This window comes from Natator depressus, chromosome 3 (assembly GCF_965152275.1).
Source record: "Natator depressus isolate rNatDep1 chromosome 3, rNatDep2.hap1, whole genome shotgun sequence".
In the NCBI taxonomy this organism is placed as follows: domain Eukaryota; kingdom Metazoa; phylum Chordata; order Testudines; family Cheloniidae; genus Natator; species Natator depressus.
Genome location: NC_134236.1, coordinates 56,344,840 through 56,369,070, shown reverse-complemented (window position 1 = coordinate 56,369,070; position 24,231 = coordinate 56,344,840). Strand labels below are relative to the sequence as shown.

Here is a 24,231-nt window from a genome sequence, read left to right as displayed (position 1 = left end):
CCTCAGGCCAAAAAGTTTGCCCACCCCTGTTCTAGAATGTTCTTCTTTTCCAGAGGCAAACACCATGCCCAAGACTGCTAGAGGATTGGAACAGTCTTATGCAAGATGATCCCTAGCATTTGAATTTGTTGCCTGCATGACACTTCTACTGTAGCTGTTGTTTACTATAGAAGACCCCAAATAGGAACTGAACTCTACCTTCTGTGAAAAAGCCCTGCACATCATTAGATTATCAAGGTGGTCTGATTTAGTTCCTGCAAGTCGGTCAGGAAAAGAAGGGGGGGAGCCTATAAGTAACTTAGGTTTTACATTAAAATCACTTAAAGAAAATTCAATCTAAAAATAGTTTAATCTTCATGTGGGTTTGTTACTTTCAGATAAAATGGGCAAAAATGTTCTTTCTATGGAACATACGTATACTTTAGTTTTCACAAGTGTGTGGTTTTGACTGTCTTACTGTGAAAGTTCTTTATTTTCAACTTAGTACAACTTTCCTCCTCTTGGAAGAGTGTTTACTACTAGGATTCAGTTGTGGGTGAGACTGAATGTGGTAAACATTGTTGGTACACAACCCCAAATCCTTAGAATATAATGTTTCAGTAACTTCCCTAGAAAATCTTGGATTCGATAATTTCTGCTAAACGTTGCTACAATGGTAATTTATTTTTACTTTGAAAAGTTAAGTACAGGTCAGGATGAGGCATACAAAACAATGAAATACAAGAAATCACTTGGAAACATTACTTCTGTAACAAAGAAGCGATAGGATCAAACTCTCACAAAGGGGAGACGTTACCCTGTTAATAGTCATTTAACTTGTAATTTAACATTGCATTAATGTAGGTAAAGACTGCATGAGACATATGCTTTCAGATAGTGATCCATGTTGTAAAAAAACATTGGCTGAAACTCAACTTAATCAGCACTTGGAAGTACAGATGTGATTTGCCACCTTGAGATTAATCCAACTCATTTTCTGTTTAAGAGTATCTTGGGGAAAACAATGATGTGGATTGAATGGAAGGATCCTTGCCAGAGATTCAGTTACCTAGTCAACAGGTCTGTCTTAGAGGAGACCCTAAACTAGCTAGCTAGAGCCTTTATCCGAGAAATAGACTAGTATAATGGAAAATGCACAATGCAGAGCAAAGTTTTGGTTGTTTTTCATTCCTAATAGCATATTTCTCTTTATACCCAATTTCATTCTTATGCTAGGCTCTATTGATGGTAATTACGTCTTTTTGTCACTATGTATTCTCAGCTTTTTAGATATGTAACAATGACACATACTACAGTATACCCATGATTTAAGTTTGTCTTTAGGACTTTGAGAAGTCAGCTTTCAGTTGAACTACAAAATTCTGAAACTGTTGAAAAAACATTCCCACTGAAAAAAAATTAAACCAGTTTCCATACCAGTGGTGTTAACACCATAAATTATTAAAAGCCAAAAGAATCTTAATCAATTTATTCACTTTTTTCGCTTCTCTGAGCTTGCACAAATGAAAAGCAAGGAAGCTTTATTTCAAGTTCTCAAGAGTTTGGGTTGCAGACATTGCAGGGGAATGTTTGTTTTTGATTTAAAAAAAAACTTGTATTTTTTTTTCAAATAATTCAGGAAAACTTTATTGATCTAAGGTTTTGTAAAAGCTTGTCTTTACCAAATTTAAATTTTGGGAAGAATTTTGGGACAGTTTCCTTCTAAACTGCAGCTCAAATTTAATGCTGCTTATATCTTTTTCTGTTGTGAAGTGTTCTGGGACTCTGTATGACTAGTTACTTTTTTTTTTTTTTTTTTTTTTTGCTACTATAACTTTTTGCCATTTCATGACCTGAGATTAGACTTTTGCATTGTCTCTCTCTACTCAGGACTACCCCTAAAGATAATTCAGAGACATAGGCAGTCACACTGTGTAAAACCCTATTTGTAGAGTAGTGCTTCACACAGAAAACATGTTGTCCCAGTGTCCTTGGTACCTGAAAATTACTACTTCCATGCTGTAAAAGACCATGACAATTGCAGTCATTGGAGCTGCTTGAGCTAATAGTCCCTATGTTAAAAAGTGGACCTGCTGGCAGGTCATTCTCCATGAAGTGTTTTCTACTAGGGAATATTCTTTGTTCATTGGTGGTATAGAGCATGAATTTAATCTTCAAGGCATGCCGCAAGGCTTGTGTTTACATGGGATTTTCTCAGAGAAGAGTTGAAGTTGGGTAGAATTGAGAACCATTAGTTTCAATATTTGAAAAAAGAAAAGGAGTACTTTGAAAGGTTCTCAATTATAGGGCTGTTGGTGTTACTAATACATTGTGACATGACTCTAGATAGTAAAGTAGATTTGTATAAAGAATTTTTTAAAAATATTTTTGTAAGTGCCAGTGATTCATATAGTAGTAGCTTTTATAGTCCGAAATAAATGCAGTTTATAGCTTTGGGGTAATGTTTATCTGATTAGTATAACCGTGCATGAAAATCCTTGAAAGTTAAATCTTTCTGTAATTGCTTTTATAGCAGTGATAACTCTAAAGTCTGAGTATTTGTATACTATTTTTAATATCTGTAATCAAAATATTTTACATAAGGGTTCCTCAAGATAGAATGTAGCCATTTCAGAGGTTTTTAGAGCACAATTATTCACAGGCAGTTACAAGATGTAGAAAACTAGTTCTGCTGTCACTAAGTGCAGGGGGCGGGGGAGTGGGGAAAGAAATATCAGGGCAGATTTATAATTCTTAATAGTAGTACAGCAGAGGCAGAGTGACCAACATGTTCAGGAACAAGTTTTCATTAATTAGTATTATCTAACAGTGAAATCTACTAAAATTTCTGGTAGAGAAATATACCTGATTCAAAGAAAAATATTCTCTTTTTCTATGGAGATCTTCTCTTTATATTTCAGTGACTAGAATCTTTTTCTCAGGTACAAAATACATTAAATCAAGTTTGTTAGGTACCCATTAGCACAAATATTCAGTTGTATCCACTAAATAAGGTCCAACTTCGTATCTGTATTAAACTGCTCTGAGAAGTTGTTTCACAAGGATTTGAATTAAATAATTCAATTATGCAAAAATTTGCTGCGTTTCTACTATTTGTAGTTATGTCAACCATACAGCCATAGTGGAAACTTTCCAGTGTAGTTGGTCAAAGTTACTCAATTTTTTTAAAAAGTACAACAAAAAAAAAACTTGCTCTTCTAAAACTCTGAGCAAAGTGGTAATTGCAAGGAGCCTTTGTAAATATGAATGAATAAGGAAACTGAGACCAAATGCATTTTACTTGTGCATTGACTTAGGATTTTGAAGGGTGATATTATATTAGAAATCCATCTTTCCTAAGTTCTGGGCTCAAAATTATGAAAACATAGATACCAACAGTCTGAAGATATGTCGGTTTATGCCAGTTGAGAATCTGGCCACTTGCCTTCAAAGCCCTGTATAATTAGGCTTCTCTCTCCCCCTGATATCCATCCTGTCTTCTTTCTGTGTCACTTCTGTTACCTTCTGTGGCGGTCCCCCGTGCGTGGACTCATCATCTTGAGCTGGTCCACGGGGACCTCAGCCCTGCATTCACATAAGGGCCCACTTTTCTTTATGCCTACAAGAAACTGACTCAAAATGACAATGTAAGTGGGGGATATAACTTCAAAAAAAAAAAAAAGTTGTTACTAACGTATTGTTAAGATATGGACAGTCACCACAATTACTTTTATATTATACACTGTTGCTTGGTTCTAGTCTATCTTGTCTTTTTTAGCTTGAGGTCTTCGGGGAAGTGGCTATGCTTTTTTGATCCTTTCGACACGATGCTTTTACTGGGTTATACAAAGTTGCTCAGTTTGTCATCTTGATTAGGTTCTGAATTTAGGGAAAACTTTGACTTTGCTTTTTGTTTTACTTTTGTTTAGAATTATGGAAACCTTGGATGGTTAATTCAGATATTAGACATATATGTCACTAGTTACTGTATAAATGGGATTGTTCCTGCATATGAAAAGCATCCTGATATTTTCCTCTATGTTAATAAGTGTGAAGGTCTAATGGTAGCTTCCAAATTTGGATCTTGTTCAGCTTCAGAAGCTCTGGAGAACAGTTGCACAGTTAACAGTGAAGCAATATCTCCATACCACTGATCAAATGATAAGTGCCTGTACTGGTTAAAGATTTAAAGATTTTACTGGTGAACAGTAGTGAGAACCATTTTAAGTTTTTTATACTCACAGACCCCATTTGGGGACGGAGGGGCAGGAAAATAACTGTACCACCCAGATGCCCCAACCTGGATGAAGGTCTCATTGTGCAGAGTGCTGCACAAACATATATTAAAATAAGCCTGATTCTATGACACAGCTGCTTACAGTTGCCTAAGCCTGTAATGTGCTAACCAGAAAGCCTGAATCCATTGAGTTTTACTAGGCCCCCAGGCAGTTCTCTCCTTACTATCACAAGTGCAGTCTGAAAACCTCTGTTTGATCTCCCTTCATCCCCATCTCTTTAATTTTCTGCCTTTTTAAATCAAGTGACCTGAACACTTCATGCATGTAATTTAGAAATAGATGTACTCTCACTAGAATGGAGGTAAGAAAAAACTTTCTGCAATTATGCCCACAAACCAGTTTTCCTTTATTTTCTTTTTTGTGTTGTTCGCTTTGTGTTCCTTTTTAAAAAAAAAAAATAAAATAAAAGGTGGCTGTGTAGTACAGGTCACAGTTGAGATGGTGGAAAACTCACATTGTGCTTGCGTACAGTGTATGCTGGGCTGGATCAATGCTATTGATCCCTCATGTTTATAAGAACTAAATTCAGCCACAGTTTTACAATAAAACTAAAACTTGTCCAGTATCTGCATCTTAAGGAAAAAATTGAGCATACGTTTAAATCACTGCTGCAGTCACACTGTTGGAAAGCTTAACTTCAAATCTGTCCTCAGACTCCAGAATCTGCAGACTGTTTGAAAGAAAATTTCATTTGCTGGCAACATTGCTTGGTTGACATCACAAGGGCAGAATTAACATCCTACTTTCACTTTGTGAGTGCAGAAATTGATGAAAAAAGAATGTTTCTAGAAAGAGCTGGAGGAATAAACAATATTTCATAAATATAAAGGGAAGGGTAACCATCTTTCTGTATACAGTGCTATAAAATCCCTCCTGGCCAGAGGCAAAATACTTTTACCTGTAAAGAGATAAGAAGCTAAGGTAACCACGCTGGCACCTGACCCAAAATGACCAATGAGGGGACAAGATACTTTCAAATCTGGTGGGGGGGTATCTGTCTGTGTGATACCTTTGCCGGGAACAGATCAAGGATGCAAGCCTTTCAACTTCTGTAAAGTTAGTAAGTAAGCTAACTAGAAAATGCGTTAAGTTTTTCTTTGTTTTGGCTTGTAAATTCGCTGTGCTTGAGGGAATGTGTATTCCTGTTTTTGTGTCTTTTTGTAACTTAAGGTTTTCCCTAGAGGGATTCTCTATGTTTTGAATCTGATTACCCTTTAAAGTATTTACCATCCTGATTTTACAGAGGTGATTCTTTTACCTTTTCTTTAAATAAAATTCTTCTTTTAAGAACCTGATTGATTTTTCATTGTTCTTAAGATCCAAGGGTTTGGGTCTGTGTTCACCTGTACCAATTGGTGAGGATAGTATTATCAAGCCTTTCCCAGGAAAGGGGGTGTAGGGCTCGGAGTCCTATTCCCCCAAAATATTTCCCCAAGTGCTCCTTTCCAAGTTCTTTGTCTAAAACACTTTGTGGTGACAGCGTTTTACCTAATCCAAGGGCAAAGATTTTGTGCCTTGGGGAAGTTTTAACCTAAGCTGGTAGAAATAAGCTTAGGGGGTCTTTCATGTGGGTCCCCACATCTGTACCCTAGAGTTCAGAGTGGGGAAGGAACCCTGACATGCTCTGTTAGTTTTTCTTGGGAAACACATTTTTTTTTTCCCTTAAAGATACATATCTGGCACTATATAAGACGACTGGAACTGTAGTCACCATGTTGTATCTGCATTGGAATGCAGAATAACATAAAGTACATGCTAAGTTAACTTTCTTTCATCCTTTATTTTAAAAAAAAAAGTTGGGAATGCTTTCATATACCTCATTTGTTTTAAATACAAGATGGCTGATCGAAATGGTCAAGCAACAGTAAACCTGCACTGGAAGTGTATTGTGGGTGGATGTGCTCCAGAATAGAGCAAATAGTGAAAAATAGAGAGGACAAAGATACACTTGGAAGGACTATCTCTGAGAGCGAAGTAAGATATCTCATACACATTAATTTCTTCTCTCTGTGGAGACTGATTACGAACTGTGATGTGACCAGATGTCAATCAGAAATTAGACTGACACACTTAGTTTAACAAAACAGCTGTCATCTTTCAATCACTAACTAAATGGGCCAAATCCTTAAGAACCATTGGCATTCCTTATGATAGCACCTTATCTTTGCTATTTCATTTCCTGTTGGTTTCTCTTACGACCTTCTTTGATTTAACTGTATCTTCAGGCAAGATAATATCATAGAGATAAACTGAGGTGGATACAATATTTATAAAAACACACAACTCCCTCACTCTCTGCAGTAGGGTTTTGTGAAAACTCATGTTTGTGGAGTGTTTTTTCAACATAGTAGGTTCAGCTCCTTCTATAAACCAATGAATGCTTTTGTACTTTAAATGTTGGGAAGAGAGTAACTGGCAGTGTGTACTCAATGAGCTGTTTAGCAAGTCTGCAGCAAACTTGGGATCTTTATGTATATCCGAAAGTTGCTTATTACTACTAATATATGCGGTTCTTAACTTAAATCTAATGCTGACTTTTTGGTCCAGGCAGTGATAATCTTTTGTTCAGACTACTCTAATCCCTTCTGGCTAGTCTTCCTGTTTTCTCGTGTTCTGTAGTCTGTGATTTAGCAGATATCTTTATTTATTTATCATAACCTCATTTTGGTCACACTAGCTCTTATTTGAGTATGTGTCTGTGGATTTCACTGTACGCACTTGGGGCCAGATGTTTTTGAATAGCAGTGTCTGTAGGGGCTTCGAATGCACCCTGTTCTGTCTCATGTTCTCATATGAAGACATAAAGGGCAAGGTGACTGTGACCTCCAGTTCCCTTTTAGTGCTCCTGACAGAGTGTTTGCACCATTAATTCTTAACTCAGGCTAAACTTCTTCAAAACCTTCCAAAGTCTTCAGAATCTTTTCTGATCTACTATATTTGACGACCATGAACTGATCCAACTCATCTGGACTGCACTCTACTAGCTAGACCTCCCTGAAGAGGATTCCTTAACATGATGAACTCAAAACCTACAGGTTTCAGAGTAGCAGCTGTGTTAGTCTGTATTCGCAAAGTGAATGAAGTGAGCTGTAGTTCACAAAAGCTTATGCTCAAATAAATTGGTTAGTCTCTAAGGTGGCACAAGTATTCCTTTTCTTTTTGTCAAAACCTACAGACTTCAAGTCCTGTCCATCCTGCAGTTTACTGAATCTCACTGAAAAGTGGGCACAGTAGATTTTTATTGCCTGAGAGAATTGCAAATGCTCGGTATGCTTGTCCTTCTCCGCTAGAAAGATGCAGCAATGGACTATGTACAACAGCAAGTACAAATGACAAGCAGCAGCTGTTGAGAGAGATGGTAACCCAACAAAAAGAGTTACAAAAGGACCTGATTCAACAATTAATGCCAGCCTTACTTCCACTGCGGGGTCTCATTGAGGCCCAACTCCCCAGGAGTAACTCACCCAAAGGTCTCAGAAGTTAAACAAGATGGGACCCAATGGCTGGGTCATTTTTTTACCACCTTTGAGAGGGTAGTGCTATCCTCTCAATAGCCTGCTGAACATTGGACTCTAATATTGGCATCATATTTGATGCGGCAGGCGCAGTCAGCCTATCACTGTACCAAGAACAGAACAAGGACTACAAGCAAGTGAGAGCCTCAATTCTAGACTATTTTTAAATCACAGATGTTCCCTAAGGGCATCAGACCTTGATCAAAGCGAGAAGGAACATTGCTGGCAGTTGCTCCATCCAGAGAAACAGTCCAGGGTGTGGGTTGCCAAGTTAAATTTTAACTGAACAATTTGTATGGATTCTATCCGGGAGAGGTCAAAAGTGGGTGCTATGACACTGCCCTCGGTCTTTGTTAGACACTGTATGACTGGAAAATTTCATATTGAAGGATCCTTAGATGCAGAATTTCCTGGATCCTCAACACCCTGCAGGACCAGGCCAAGGGAGGCATGAGGCATTAACCCTAAGCCCCTGACTCATGCTACATTTAGAACCCCAATCCAGGAGAGCTAAGCAGCCTACTTGATCATGGGGAGGCCCTGGCAAATAATGGGATAAGGCTGATAGGATGAGGCCCTGCCCAAAAGCCCATCCCATGTCTTGGTTGGCTGCAACAGGTTTGTCAGATGTATTCTAGTGCTATCCTGTGACTAAATTTGCCTCTGACTAAGAATGATGGCTCCAAGGCAAGGCCTGCTAATAACTCCTTTCGCTGCAAGACCCAAAATGTAGAATCATAGGTTTAGAAAGGAGCGCAAAGGTCATTCAGTCTAACCCTCTGCCAAAATGCAGGATTTGTTGTCTTCAGGTATTTGCAAATTGAATTTTTTATACATTGCTCTAATAGCTTCCCAGGTATCTAAGTCAGATTGGTCTTTAGTTCACCAACTGCTCCTTTTCCAAAGATGGGTACTATGTGAGCCCTTCTCCTGTCTTCCAGGACTCTCCTGTCATTCATGAGTTTGTAAATATTGTTGCCAGTGGCTCCAAGATTTATTCAGCTAATTGCTTCAGTACCTTCGGGTGAATAGCATACAGCCCCGTTGATTTGAATTCATTCAAATTGGTCAGAAGATCTTTGACATATTCTTTACTTATCCCGATGTGCATCCCTTCCCCTTTATTTTCTATGGTAACTTTGCTATTGCCCGGTGACATGTTGTTTTTTGTGAGAAGATGAAACAAAGTAGGCATTGAACAGCTCTGCCTTCCTATCATCTTCCATTACCAGCTCACCTTCTCCATTGAGCAGTGGATCCACACCATCCTTGATCTTTCTTTTTTGTCTGACATATTTGAAGAACCCATTCCTCTTATCATTTCTTGCCAGCAGTAAATCATTCTTTGCCTTTGCTTTCCTGATTTCGTCCCTACACATTTGTGCTACTCTCATGTATGCTTCCTTGGTGACATGCCCCTCCTTCCATTTTCTCTAGGTATCCCTTTTGGTTTAAAAGCTTCTTGTTCAGCCACACTGGCCTCCTGTGGCTCTTCTTATCTTTCCTCTGTGTTGGAATAGCTTGATGTTGAGTCTCCAGTATTGCATCTTTTAAGAACTGCCACCCCCTTTGACTCCTCTTCTTCCTAATTGGTCTTGTTTCCATAGGACCTTGCCCCCCACCCCCCGAGTAAGTTGAAATCCACCTTTCTGAAGTCCAGTGTCCTTGTTTTCCTGTTCTAATGTTCTCCTTTTCATAGGATCTTGAGTTGATCACTTCCTCCCAAGTTCTCGACTACCTTTGTGTTTTGCAACTAATTCATCCTTGTTGGTTAAAACTAGATGTAAAATGGAGAACCCCCTAGTTGTTTCCTCAACTTTCTGAATCAGAAAGCTGTGCCCTACACTTGCTAAGAATTTGCAGGATGTATTATGTTTTGCTCCAATAGTCTTTCAACAGATGCAAAGAATTTAAAATCCTGCATTAATACTAGCTCCTGTGTGCTTGCTAATATTGTTACCTGCTTGCAGAATGACTCATCCACTTCCTCTTCCTCATTTGGTTCCCTAAATTAGGGCCTCAAGTTCAAATATGCGAGGGGCCAATATATGTGGTGAACAGGGACAAAGTACGATTCTCCCAAGTGATCAAGAACTTTGCTTATATGCTCTGCTCCATACTTGGAAAAACCCACCTAGTGTAACATTGCCTGTGCAACAAACTAAGGAGAAACTTCAGCCTGTACCATGGAAAATGTGGGCCATAGTCTGGGAAAGGGTATAGGCAACATTAAAAATTGGTGTGATTAAAGAATCTAAAGGTGAGTGGAGAAGCCCCAGAGTTCTCCACTCACCTTTAGATTCTTTAATCACACCAATTAAATGGGGGAGGGATAGCTCAGTGGTTTGAGCATTGGCCTGCTAAACCCAGGGTTGTGAGTTCAATCCCTGAGGGGGCCATTTCAGGATCTGGGCCAAAATTGGGGATTGGTCCTGCTTTGAGCAGGGAGTTGGACTAGATGACCTCCTGAGGTCCCTTCCAACCCTGATATTCTATGATTCTATGAGTTCTGGTCCCCAACAGTTCATTTTTGCAACAATTTCTGTACAGTCAACTTCATTTTGAAATTCAGCACTTATCTAGTGCCCGTGGGTAGATGAACTGCTGGAGCAGTTGGAACCTGCAAGATTCCTTAGTACCATAGATCTCATAAAGGTATATTGGCAAATTCCTTTATCACCCCTCCTCACGAGAAAAGACCAGCTTTTCCAACCTTCTAGGGACGTTTTCATTTCCAGACCATGCCATTCAGACTGCTGCAGGCCAATGAGGGCTGCAGGAAGCGGTGGCCAGCACATTCCTCGGCCCGCAACGCTTCCCGCAGCCCCCATTGGCCTGGAGTGACGAAGCGCGGCCAGTGGGAGCTGCGATTGGCCGAACCTGCGGATGCAGCAGGTAAACAAACCGGCTCGGCCAGCCAGGAGCCTTACCCTGGCAGGCCGCGTGCCAAAGGTTGCCGATCCCTGGACTAGATGACCTCCTGAGGTCTCTTCCAACCCTAATAGTCTATGATTCGAAGAATGAGTACCAGTGTCACCTTAAGTGAAAGAGGAAGGTAAAAAAAGATGTCCAAAGCAACAACTTTAAAAAAAGCATTTTTTGCAGCCCAAATGCTAAAGTCTTAGATCTAGGAAAACTCTAAAAGGGAGGCTCCCATGCCCCCAAGCAAATGAGGTTAATATATAATTCAAATCAAGAGAGGGACTCTGTTCACTACTGTTGTATACAACCATTTAGTATGAAAAGTAAAAATACAAGCATCTTAAAAGACCCATTTTTTGTAATAACATTATTCAAGCAGAAAACCAAAGTATAAGCATATGAACTATAAACAGGAAAAAGAGATGTTTCAGTGCTTAGTCTTATCCCACATCCATAATGATTACCATTGGACCTGTGACATCAAGCCAGGTGACTGGTAGGTCAATGGTGTAGTCAATTTTACTTTTTAAAACAAAATAATTGAAAAGCAGTCACTCCTCCGCCTATTTGTTTAAACCAGAGTTTTTTGTTTGGCCTGAAGCATTCAACAACGTTGTAACTGAAAATTCAGGAAATGCTAATCTAAGTGATTGTAGTGTTGCCATCTATGACAGGACAAACATGGCATCCTAAATTTGTGTCTTGTCAGGAGCACATAAGGGAGGAAATGAATTTCACCCAACCTAAGTCTGCAAATATATTATTTTACTGATTTGGTATCTTGTACAGAGTACGTATTTAAAACGTTATAGTTTTACTTTTAAAATGAGTAACACATTATAAATAATTTTCCAAAAATAGTCCTACGTGAACCTTACACAGCCAAACATTATTTCATGCTTTTATAGCTAATTTCTCTATCGTTTTAGTCCTCTTTCCCCTTCTGCCTGATGAACCCTGAGCCTCCTCTTTAATATTATTCCATACTACTTCCAGGTTTGTTGCTTGATATTTTCTGTAAGTTCTGTTTCATTACATGTTTACTACCACCTCTTATTTGATCTCTCCCAGTGCATGCCCTTTCACCTCTCAATGTTCAACTCAATTTGCCACTCACTTGTCCATCTTGCAAGTCTGTTCATATTCTCCTTCAGGTCTGTGATTGCCTTGATTTTATTTACTATTTCTCCAATATTGTTAGTAAATTTAGAATTCAGGTCTCTTCCTCTATTTCAAGTTATTTTATCTAGATCCTAAACTGGGTTTGCCCCAGTGCCGAATCTTAAGGGACTTTGCTTGTTGTTTTCCAAAATGACCTATTAGTATTTACTAGATAACTTTTGTACCATGATCTCTCATCAGCTTTTATTCAGTTGGTTATCTTAATATTCATTCACAAATCACTGATTTTAAGTTTCTATATCCATTATCAAATTAATTGCTTTATAGCAAAGTGTCTTATACAGAGAATCTGCCTTTCTTGCTCTTTTTTACCAACCCCCATCAAAGGACTCCTCATGTTTGATATTAAATTTTTTCTGAATATTCACACTAATAACTATTTCTTAGCAATCTTTTATGAATCCCTGAAAAAACGTTTCCTGGAACCATGGTCAGACTCAGTAGTCTTTTTCTCTGTTACATATTTAAAAACTCCATATTAACATCATATATCAGCCTTCCTCCATTTGTTTAGTACTCTCCTAGTGCTGAGTGAAATTTCAAAGAAATCTGTCAAAGGTCACATTGGTTCCTTATTTTAGGCTACATCCACACTACAAATTGTATAGGGAGTTGTAGAATCTCCATCATTAGGGGGTTTTAAGAACAAGTTAGACAAATGTCTGTAGGAATGATCTAGTTATTACTTAGCCTTGCATTGAGTGCAGGGGACTGAACTAGATGACTTATTGAGGTCCCTACCAGTCCTACACTGCTGTGATTGTACAAACTGGGGGTGTGATTTCCCTGCTCATGTACAAATACTCATACTAGCTCTCTAACTGATTTCAGGTGGGTTTGCATTCGGCACAGCTCAGCCGTGCATCCACTGTCACTAGCAACACTACTGTAGTGACACTGCTATTAAAATTCACTCTACCTTGAGAATATGTACATAAGCCGGGGAGTCGAACACCTAACTTGTAATATAGACATAGTCTAACTTATGTAGTGCCTTACAATGACTTCTAGCTGTTTCTGGTGACTCATTCATGTTTTGTTTTTATTTTCAGTGTTCATGTATCACTTTCTCTGAGATGTGGAATTGATATACTATACCCTTAATAGCACTTTCAGTTTCATTGCTTAGTCCAGTGCCCCAGAGCATAAGAGCGTATATTTCTTCTAAAAATTGTCTACTGTAACTGGCTACCCTAACTATATTTTCAGTATGCATATAAATATTTAATGCTTTTATTAATCCTACTAAAATGTTGGCTTCAGTTGCATCGTATGGCTAGGAGTTCCACATGTTAATATAAAACGTAATTTTCAGCTTTTATATCACTTGTTTTTTAATTTCGTTGGTTTGTATCTTTGTATTGAGAGGGCCAAGAGAAACACCCAGTTTACACTTTCTCTGCATCATTCCTTAATATTTTAAATAAACCTTTTGCCATGTTGTTTATCACCATTCTACTGCATAGGAGCCGTTGTCATGGACCAGGACCCCATTGTGCTAGATACCGTACAAACATAGAACAAAGACCATCCCTGCCTCAAAGAGGTTGGATTTGAGTATAAAACCAAGAGACAATTTAACTAAACAGTCTCTTTTTTCATGTTCTCTTCATATGGTAGTCTCTCTCCAGGTGCCTAATATATTTGTCACCAATCTCTAGATACCTTCTCGGTCTGCTGTTTTCAAATAGGGTGACCAGAACCAAATACATTATTCCAAGTGATGACATACCATTGATACTTAAATAATGGCATATTTTTTGTATTTTCTTTCTCATTCTCTTTACTAGTGCTTTGGCTTTTGATTTTTTCACTAATGTGATAAGTAAACGTATTTCCTTTTTTTAAAAATTGATAATTTAAGTGAGGTGCAGACACAGGTCAATGAGTTTCCCAGTTCACAAGTGGGTCATGTCAATCAGGATTAGAACTCCAGTCTCGTGACTCTTTCAGTCCTGGACTCTGAAGGACTACAGTAGCCCCATTTTCCTTCATAATACAACTGTAGAAGGATGAGATATCTCACTACTTATATTTCCTCACTGGGCCAGAGCCAAAGATTATTGAACTCAATATAAAATCCTTTCATAGATCAATTTCATAGATCAAGGTACCCTACAACTGTTTCTGAACACCTTGCAATTTTTTAGTGTATTTATCCTCGCAATACTCCTTTGAGGTAGGAAGATATTATCCCTATTTTACAGATTAGAACTGATGCACAGAGTGAGTGAGTTGCCCAAAATCACAAGAGAGTCTGTAGCAGAGGGGAGAACTGAACCAGTCTTGCAGGTCCCAAGCACTGAATCTTCCTTTCTCCCTGAATCAGGCCCTCATATTGTTTTCTTGTAAATACTACTTAGAAAATGTTTAAGATAAAAAAATCAAGAATTCCTAGTGAATTGTTTTAATTTTATTTCATTCAAATCTTCGGCTGCCATCTCAGACTGTAGTTGTCTTAAACATGATCCATAACAAGTAAAAACCTTAACACTTATATAGATATAATTGTATTTTAAATATATAACTTTGTGTAAAAATGAGCACCAGAAAACTTTTAAAGAAAGTAAAGTAATACTATTTATTCCTGTGAACTGAGAAGAGGAAAATACAAGTGCTAATATGGAAATTGTATTCTGGCAAACTGTTCTAGAGGTGAATTTTTCTAATATTACTGACATGTTTAAATTCACACACAAAAAATACAATATTTTAAATACATAAGTTAGCCAAATATTGTATGGCTATTTTAAGTATTTGAGTAATTTTGGTGTGAAAATTTTAAAAATAAATTTTCCTGTTTAAGTGAGTCTTCAAACAACAGTTTACTAAAGCTCAAGCAAAGAAGCTGGTACAGTTTGTTTTTAGTTTTAAAATATTGCAACAGTGTTGGAAGAAAGATCTTAGGTATTGTAATGGATATTCTTATTAAAATGACAGTTAATGTGTATAGTGCTTATTAAACTAGGTGGAATATTTTGAGTTAAGTTCTTTAGTTTGGATATAAAAAATAGTGTAGTAACTGAATGAGAACTTAATCACTTTAGGAGAGTTCTATCAAAGGATCTGATCATGCCAGTGGCTATGGGCTGGTCTTTGCTACAGGGGGATCTACACTGCTGCAATCAATTCAGCAGGGTTATAATTTAGCGGGTTTAGTCAAGACCCTCCAGTTTGACTTCACAGTGCTTTCGGGTCGACCCCGGTACTACAGCTCCCTGAGAAGATTAAGGTAAGTGAACGAGAGAATGTTTCCCATCAATGCAGGACAGTGAAGAAACCGGGGTAAGTCGACCTAAGCTACGTCAACTCCATCTACGTTATTCACATAGCTGGAGTAGCGTAATTTAGGTCGATTTATCCTGGTAGTGAAGACAAGCCCTGAGACAGATTAACTAGTAGTTGCGGATTACAGCATAAACACAAATTGTGCACTGCAGAATACAGAGATCTGCTCCTAAAGGTGAAACACTTGTGATTTTCTTTTTTTGCATAGTCTTAAAGAGAAGTAACTGTCTGTCTGAATCAGAATCTTCTTTTCATGGACAGCTGTTGTAAATAAAATATGGTAACATCATCAAAAGTAACTGTGCAGAATGGTTCTGGATAAAGAAAGCAGAAGTGTCAAATGAATCAATGAAAAATACTGGAAAACTTTAACAATACTGTAGTTACCAAAATTTCTGAATTATTATACATTTCTGAATTTTATTATTATATAATTTCTGAATTGCATATAAACATCAACAGGAGTAGACCACCGTGGTATATGTATATAAAAGGCTGGTTACAGTCGGAACTCCTGGTACAGGAGTGATTCAATTAAAGTCAAGATATACTAGAAGATAGGAATTTACTTTTGACTATATCAAATGTGAGACAGTTCTGGTTCTTTCAGAACATATGTTAGGAACCAGGTAATAGAGAAGAGAGACACGCAACTGGGATTAATTCGATAGTCATATCCGTGAGTACCAATTATCTCACCGGGGGGGGGGGGGGAGAGATGAGGAAAATTAATTGCCATAGGACAAAAAGCTGGGGCACACCTATATACTTTTCATTTCTATGACTAAGTAAGTCTTTCTCAACAGTAATGCTCCATAAGAACACTTAAAATGTTTGATATCATAATTGATGGTGTTGGTGGCTGCATATGAATGCAATAAGGAGGATTAATAAAAATTAAAGCAAACTGGTACTCGGTGACAGTCAAGTTATCAAACATTTGCATTATTTTTTTTTCTGTGGAGTGTCTGACCCAGATCAGTACTGGAATCAAGGAGTTGATCCTGCAGGAAGACAAGAATTTGGCTTAGGGCAGTGCATTGGCACAATTTGGATTGAAATGGAATAAGTGAAATTGGCTAAAAACTGCTTAAAATAAGACAATCCAAGGATTTTGAAAGACGGACCTCATAAAAGAGAAGAATTAAAGGCAGAGTATTTTTAATTGCCTATTCCCAGATATCATCCAGTACATTTTTTCCTGTTGGGCAATGTCTGTGGTTCAGAAATGTATCACGCAGTAGTTCAGGTTAATGTTCATCTTCATGGCTCAAACTGCTTTGTCCAGGCATTCACTTAGCCCTGGTCTACACTGGGGCGGGGATCCATCTAAGTTACGCAACTTCAGCTACATGAATGAGATTTTAGAAAAAATGGTGTCTTCACCGCCATGAGTCAACTGTTGCCGCTCCCCCTGCGCCTCTCATGGTGGTGTAGTACAGGAGTTGACGGGAGAGCGCTCAGGGGTCAATTTATCAAGTCTAGACTAGACATGATAAATCGATGCTGGCTGGATCAATTACTGCCCGCCGATCCGGCGGGTAGCGTAGACATACTCTTAGAGCTCAGTCCATGGAAATGAAGTTTTCAGTGGTTCCGGCTCCCTACATTCATGCTCGCTACCACTCTTTCTACAGAATGCAGGGAATAGATTCTTCAGCTTACCAACACTTTTTTTTGTACAAGGAAGAGACATCAGTTTGTAAAAGCTAGTTAGCATTATAAATTATCCACTTTTTCTAAAATCTCAAAACCCAAACATAACATGAAATTACTCAGTTAAGTTTTTTAGCCATTCTGCTAGCCTAAAATCCTAAGTGGCTCTTCTCTAAGCTTTTCCTGAAACTGATATTTCCTTTTTTCCTTTTGATAGGCTGTTCTGATTTTTATTATGCACTTTGTTTAGCTGGTGGTTTTCTTTTTCCTAGTCTGTCTTCAAAAGTCTTTGAATCATTTCAAATACAATTTTCCTATCTTAGGTGGCTTAAGTCTCTCTTAGCTGCACAATATCGTTTTGAAAAATGAAATCCTATGTGGCTTTGAAACGCTAAACATAGCTTTTGAAATTCTAAATCCTGCTTGGCTGAGGGGGGAACTGGAAGTGTATTCATGTTGCCAGAAGCCTCTTTATTGAAGGCATGCAGAATGAATATTTGGGCCACATTACATTATTTTGCTTCTTATTAGACTTATCTCCTGCAAATGAGGTTTTCAACAAGCGTGTCCTTTTGGCAGTTGTGTGTTTTAAAAAAAAAAAAAGGGGGGGGGTCTCAGTTTCTCTTCTAGTACTATTTCCTCCCAAGATATGGCTTGCCTGTTTTGATTCTTTTCCAGTGGAGAGGAGGACATGCAAAAGACCAATCACTAGTGATGGCATTTTTCGTAGACCTCTTCTATCTGGACCCAACATAGCAAGGGAGGAAATTAAGTCTGTGCTTTGTTTTCTCTGTAGGTACAGTCAAATCTCTATTTGGCACACAGTTAAACTTTTCTATGCTTTTTACTATAGCAAGTATAAGGACACACATTTTTCATAGTAAATGTTACATTTGTTCAGTATAACCTTTCACATGCACTCATCTTTCTTTTATGTTTCCATGACTAAGAGATGGGAGAGCACTGTATCAGCTTACAGCACACTACCGAAATTTAAAACATTTCACATTCAGTTCTATGAATAAGGTTTAAGTCATCCCCGGGCAAAAGCAACGAATTCCTTTTTGTCTTAGTTAACTGTGGGGTGGGAGGGAGATACTATTTTAAGTGGTTAAATGAATAGCCTTTACCTTTTGGAGCATTTCCTATCAAACTCTTCCCTCATTCATAAGTCATTTAAAACATGTATGTGGAAAAAGTGGATGGAAATACTCACTAAATAAAACAATCATCCTAGCTCAATTTGGTTAAAAGATTATAGCACATAAACAGCCTTTGATCAATAAAATTGAGCATAATGTTTTTGTGCTTTTTAATATCAACTTCAAAGAGCATTTCAGCTACATTATAATAATATATCTTTGTTTTAGATCATATGGGGAGTATTTTTCATCCTTGTGGCGCTGTTGTTCACCATTTCTCTCTTCCTGTCAAAGTAAGTATATTGCAGTGTCCATTTTGTAAATCAGTTACACAGATCATGTGCTGTATACCTTTTATCTAAGCTAAAATCCATTCGTATGATCTATTAATCTTAAGAGTTGTCTGCTTTACTTTAGAAGTGTTCTGCAGTGGTGTACTTTTTGTCTTGCCACATTCCTGTAACTGACTGTACTGCCATATTTAACATTATACACCTAAACTAAATTTTGATAAAGCTGAAACAGGTAAGGCAATAAAACATTGATTAAATAAAGATTGATCAGTTTGTTTTTCTTAACTATCCACTATAAAAGAGCGAGCACTCTACCACTGATACACCAAATATATTAATCATATGTGTAGACAAATGCAAATAAAGGAACGACTTATGTGCTACAAAATAAGCATGGGCTTATGTGCCTTCTGGGTTAGGGAAACAGTGCTCAACACCTTGTGGGTACTGAGTTCTCAATCTCCTTTCTGCATATTCTTTAGGTCCTGGTCATGTCCATGTTTCGTGAAGCTTAAAGTAGTATAGTCAACTGGAAATATAAGTAGTTTGTTTTTTAAAAGTTGTCTGTTACATCATCTGTCCCTGAGTCCAGTCCCCCTATGGTGTTTTGGGGGCTTTTCAGGTTTAAGCATCACTTTCCCTATTTTAAAAATATTTCCCTCTTCCCTGTTATGTGAAATACCCATACAAACAAAAAGGAGAAACTGAGTAAGGGATTGATCGTGCAAAGATACATGTGCGTAGTCTCATTGACGTCACGTGAAAGCTTGACTTGCATGTTTGCAGGACCAGACCATAGCTGACAATACAGGGGGAGCTATAGCATTCACAAAGTAAAGAAACTAAAAAAGTTTTCTTTCAATTATAACTTTTTTGGTGTTTATAACGGTTTCTAAAAAAATCTTAAACACAAGAGTGATTTTTTAATCTGGCATCCCTTTAAGTGAAACATGAATAAAAATGCTCTATGGAGAGGGGAAAAAAGCCATCATAATTAACCAGTTTTCCCTATTTCCTGCAGCTTGGACAAAGCTCTCCATTCAGCTGGCATCAATTCTGGATTTATAATTTTAGGAACTAATCTGACCAATCCATTGAATATGCTTTTACCTGTTCTACAAACTGTAAGTAAAACAATAATTGGCAAATATATATATGTAATAAACTTGCTAATATATGCTAGGATTTAGGAGACCATTGCAGATTAAAAAAATCTTGAGTCTGCAAATTAGCATTTTTGATTATCTATTAGTTAAACAAACTTCATTTTTGACATGCTTTGTTTTAATTTAATATTGGTAATATACTGGTAAATCTGTGTCAATGAATATTATAATAGTCTAAATAAAATACTTAAACTTTTTGTGAACTGTCAGTTTTGCAGATTAGCACATTGAAACACCAAGGTCCTCTTGCACTGTATATGTTGAAACATGGAATTACTCCTCAAATGATTATCCAGACAAATTCCACTCTTTGGGTTTATGCCCCTGTACATGTGATCAGATTCTTTTGAAATGGCAGTGTCCGTTGGGGCTGTGCCTGCACCCTGTGAGCACTCGTGACCATTGTGGCTGAAGATTTAAGGAGCGGGTTAGCCTCCACAGCCTCTCAGTTCCTTCTTACTGTCCATGTCTACAAGATGGAACACTGCAGTCTGTCTCTCCAACCTGCAAGAAATAAGCTGGAGCTGCTGCTGTTTATAATTATTGAGACAAATATCAAATATCTGTTGGTTTGAAAAAAAATTCCTTGTGAATAGAGGGCATTAATGGGGTTTCTAATGCCCCTTCTTCCCCCCCCCCCCCCAATCCCTCTGTGCACAAACCTAAAATAGCCAGAGAAAAATCCCCATGATTCAAAATCTGTCGCTCCTGCAATACAACAGTGCCCGCCAATGATGGCCATTCAAGGTGCCTCTTGTGCCCCTTGCCTAAGCATGTGTCAGAGCGCTGCATGGTGCACAAGCTGGTTTTGAGCAACGACTTGAAAGCTAAAGAGGGAAGACTGAAGCTACATCATGAGACCTCAGTGCAAGTGTTGTCAGATCTGGGTAAACAAATGAGGACATCTCCTTTCATTCAGTCTCACTCCTCTAGTGCCCCACTGAGCCACAATGACACCCCAAACTCAAGAACTTCCACTTTTCCCAGCAATGGGGTTGCAAGGAGCATGGCTTCAAGAACCAGGGAAGGCACAGCTATCCTTCCCTAGCAGCAGTACCAGATGATCCTGTACCAACTACACTAGCACCCGGGGAAACAGACTCTAAGCTTATTGGTGGCAGAGGGTTCATCAGCTCAGAGTGCCATATTGGTGCTGTGAAGGTCTTGTCAGCACCAAAACAGTTCTCAGCATTGACAGTCTTAGCTGTGACTGCTAGCAGAGTCCCTGATTCTGGACAGACTGAGGGTGACAATCAGCCAGGTTCATTCTGCAACCCAGCAGTACTGGCGACTCCTGAGGGAATTCTGTGCCAAAAAATAAAAAATTCTGCCAATTTTTCTTGTCAATAAATAAATGTGGAGGCTTCAGCATGGCAGTGGGACGCACGCACCATTGACTGCATGGAAGTGGGAGATCACCCTATGCCCCCTCCTGGAACATGGACATGGCGGTGAGGCTGCACCTGACCCACCCTAGAAACACCCCTGAGCCCTTCCCTTCTGTGCCACATGCACCAGATGTGGGAAGACAGGCTAAGCCCAGCAGTGTCCAAGTGTGGAGGGGATCCAGGTGTAGGGTGAGAGAGTTTTTTGTGGGGCAGTTTCAGTGAGGGCAACTCAGTGGGGAATCTGGGGCAATGGGGCACTATGTTGGGGTGTTCCAGATGCACGGGGTGGAGCTCATCGGGGTGGGGGTTTGAGTGCAGGGGACTCAGTGGGGGATGGTCTGGGTGCAAGGTTGGGGGTCCGAAGGCAGGGGGTGGGGCTCAGCGGGAGGGTCTGCGTGCAGGTGGGCTCTGGATGCAGGGGGTGGGGTTCTGGGTGTGTGTTGGGGGGACTCAGGAGGGTGTCTTGGTATGGGGGCAGGTCCAGATGCACAGTGGTTGGGCAGACGGGAGTAGCTTCCCGTACGGGTGACCTCTCCCTCCACAGCTGAGGAGCGATGTGGGTGGGAGAGTGAAGCCTCCTGCAGCCCGGGGAAGTTCTTCTTTGAGTGCTTGCTCATGTCAATTCCATTCTAGGTGTGTGCATGCCCATGTGCGTGGTCGCTGGAGATTTTTGCCCTAGTGGTATCCATAGGGCCAGCAATGGTGTCCCCTTGAGTGCTCCGCTCGTGCATCGGTATATCGGGTGCCACCAGCCCTATGCCCTGTCAGTTCCTTCTTACTGCCTGTGGTGGTTAGTTGGAGTGCCTTTCCTTGCATAGCAAGGGCTAGTGGTTTCATCTCTTCTGACTTCAAGCCTTAGAGCCTTGTAAATAGTTTATAGTAGTTAGTGTTAAGTAATTGTGAAAAGTAGTTAGAAGTTAGTCCCAGCAAGGGCATGTCCTGGTCTCCGGGGTTTAAGCCCTGGGTGGACTGCAACAGGCCTATACCTGTAAGTGACCCCCCCACAGCAGCTGCCTGAAGTGCTTGGGGGAATCACATGTGAAGGAAAAATGTCGTATTTGTAAAAAAATGTTGACCCAGGACTCAGTGGGATATTGGTTTGCGGGCTTGCCTCATGAAGGCTGCCCTTCGTCCGGCTTCCGAGCCATCCTGCCAAGTCTCATCTAATACATCTGCGTTGGCGCGATCCCTGTCCAGCACCACTCCCCATAACCGGTGCCCAAAAAGAAATCAAAGAAGCACAGCTCCCCAGCATGAGGCAAGAAGGGCCATGGGACACTGGACAAAGGACCTGCTGCTTCTTGAGCTGCTGCTCAGAAACCAGGAAGAATTAGTAGGGGAAGCAAAAGTGGATGGGAACCTGGGAGGCAGTGACCATGAGATGGTCGAGTTCAGGATCCTGACACAAGGAAGAAAGGAAAGCAGCAGAATACGGACCCTGGACTTCAGAAAGCAGACTTTGACTCCCTCAGGGAACTGATGGGCAAGATCCCCTGGGAGAATGACATGAGGGGGAAAGGAGTCCAGGAGAGCTGGCTGTATTTTAAAGAATCCTTATTGAGGTTACAGGGACAAACCATGCTGATGTGTAGAAAGAATAGTAAATATGGCAGGTGACCAGCTTGGCTTAACAGTGAAATTCTTGCTGATCTTAAACACAAAAAAGAGGCTTACAAGAAGTGGAAGATTGGACAAATGACCAGGGATGAGTATATAAATATTGCTCGGGCATGTAGGAATGGAATCAGGAAGGCTAAGTCACACCTGGAGTTGCAGCTAGCGAGGGATGTTAAGAGTAACTAGAAGGGTATCTTCAGGTATGTTGGCAATAAGAAGGAAGCCAAGGAAAGTGTGGGCCCCTTACTAAATGAGGGAGGCAACCTAGTGACAGAGGATGTGGAAAAAGCTAATGTACTCAATGCTTTTTTTGCCTCTGTCTTCACGAACAAGGTCAGCTCCCAGACTACTGCACTGGGCAGCACAGCATGGGGAGGAGGTGGCCAGCCCTCTGTGAAGGAAGAAGTGGTTCAGGACTATTTAGAAAAACTGGACGCACACAAATCCATGGGGCCGGATGCGTTGCATCCGAGAGTGCTAAAGGAATTGGCGGATGTGATTGCAGAGCCATTAGCCATTATCTTTGAAAACTCATGGCGATCGGGGGAAGTCCCGGAAGATTGGAAAAAGGCTAATGTAGTGCCCATCTTTAAAAAAGGGAAGGAGGAGGATCCTGGGAACTACAGGCCGGTCAGCCTCACCTCAGTCCCCGGAAAAATCATGGAGCTTGTCCACAAGGAATCAATTCTGAAGCACTTAGATGAGAGGAAAGTGATCTGGAACAGTCAGCATGGATTCACCAAGGGAAAGTCATGCCTGACTAATCTAATTGCCTTCTATGATGAGATAACTGGTTCTGTGGATGAAGGGAAAGCAGTGGACGTGTTATTCCTCGACTTTAGCAAAGCTTTTTTGACACAGTCTCCCACAGTATTCTTGTCAGCAAGTTAAAGTAGTATGGGCTGGATGGATGCACTACAAGGTGGGTAGAAAGCTGGCTAGATTGTCGGGCTCAACGGGTAGTGATCAATGGCTCCATGTCTAGTTGGCAGCCGGTATCTAGCGGAATGCCCCAAGGGTCGGTCCTGGGGCCGATTTTGTTCAGTATCTTCATTAATGATCTGGAGGATGGTGTGGATTGCACCCTCAGCAAGTTTGTGGATGACACTAAACTGGGAGGAGTGGTAGATATGCTGGAGGGTAGGAATAGGATACAGAGGGACCTAGACAAATTAGAGGATTGGGCCAAAAGAAATCTGATGAGGTTCAACAAGGACAAGTGCAGAGTCCTGCACTTAGGATGGAAGAATCCAATGCACCGCTACAGACTAGGGACCGAATGGCTAGGCAGCAGTTCTGCAGAGAAGGACCTAGGGGTGACAGTGGACGAGAAGTTGGGTATGAGTCAACAGTGTGCCCTTGTTGCCAAGAAGGCCAGTGGCATTTTGGTGTGTATAAGTAGGGGCATTGCCAGCAGATCGAGGGACATGATCGTTCCCCTCTATTTGACATTGGTGAGGCCTCATCTGGAGTACTGTGTCCAGTTTTGAGCCCCACACTACAAGAAGGATGTGGAGAAATTGGAGAGAGTCCAGCGAAGGGCAACAAAAATGATTAGGGGACTGGAACACATGAGTTATGAGGAGAGGCTGAGGGAACTGGGATTGTTTAGTCTACAGAAGAGAAGAATGAGGGGGGATTTGATAGCTGCTTTTAACTACCTGAAAGGTGGATCCAAAGAGGATGGATCTAGACTATTCTCAGTGATAGCAGATGACAGGACAAGGAGTAATGGTCTCAAGTTGCAGTGGGGGAGGTTTAGGTTGGATATTAGGAAAAACTTTT

The 24,231-nt window shown here is 40.0% G+C and overlaps 1 protein-coding gene across 1 annotated transcript in view; it reads left to right on the top strand.

Annotated features, from left to right (window-relative positions):
- LMBRD1 (LMBR1 domain containing 1) overlaps positions 1–24,231 on the top strand; it is a 230,220-nt gene that overhangs the window by 144,627 nt on the left and 61,362 nt on the right. The window contains exons 10-11 of the mRNA XM_074946845.1: positions 18,211–18,275; positions 19,297–19,399. Of these exons, the coding sequence (XP_074802946.1) occupies positions 18,211–18,275; positions 19,297–19,399 (168 nt within the window). The remainder of the gene's footprint in view (positions 1–18,210; positions 18,276–19,296; positions 19,400–24,231) is intronic.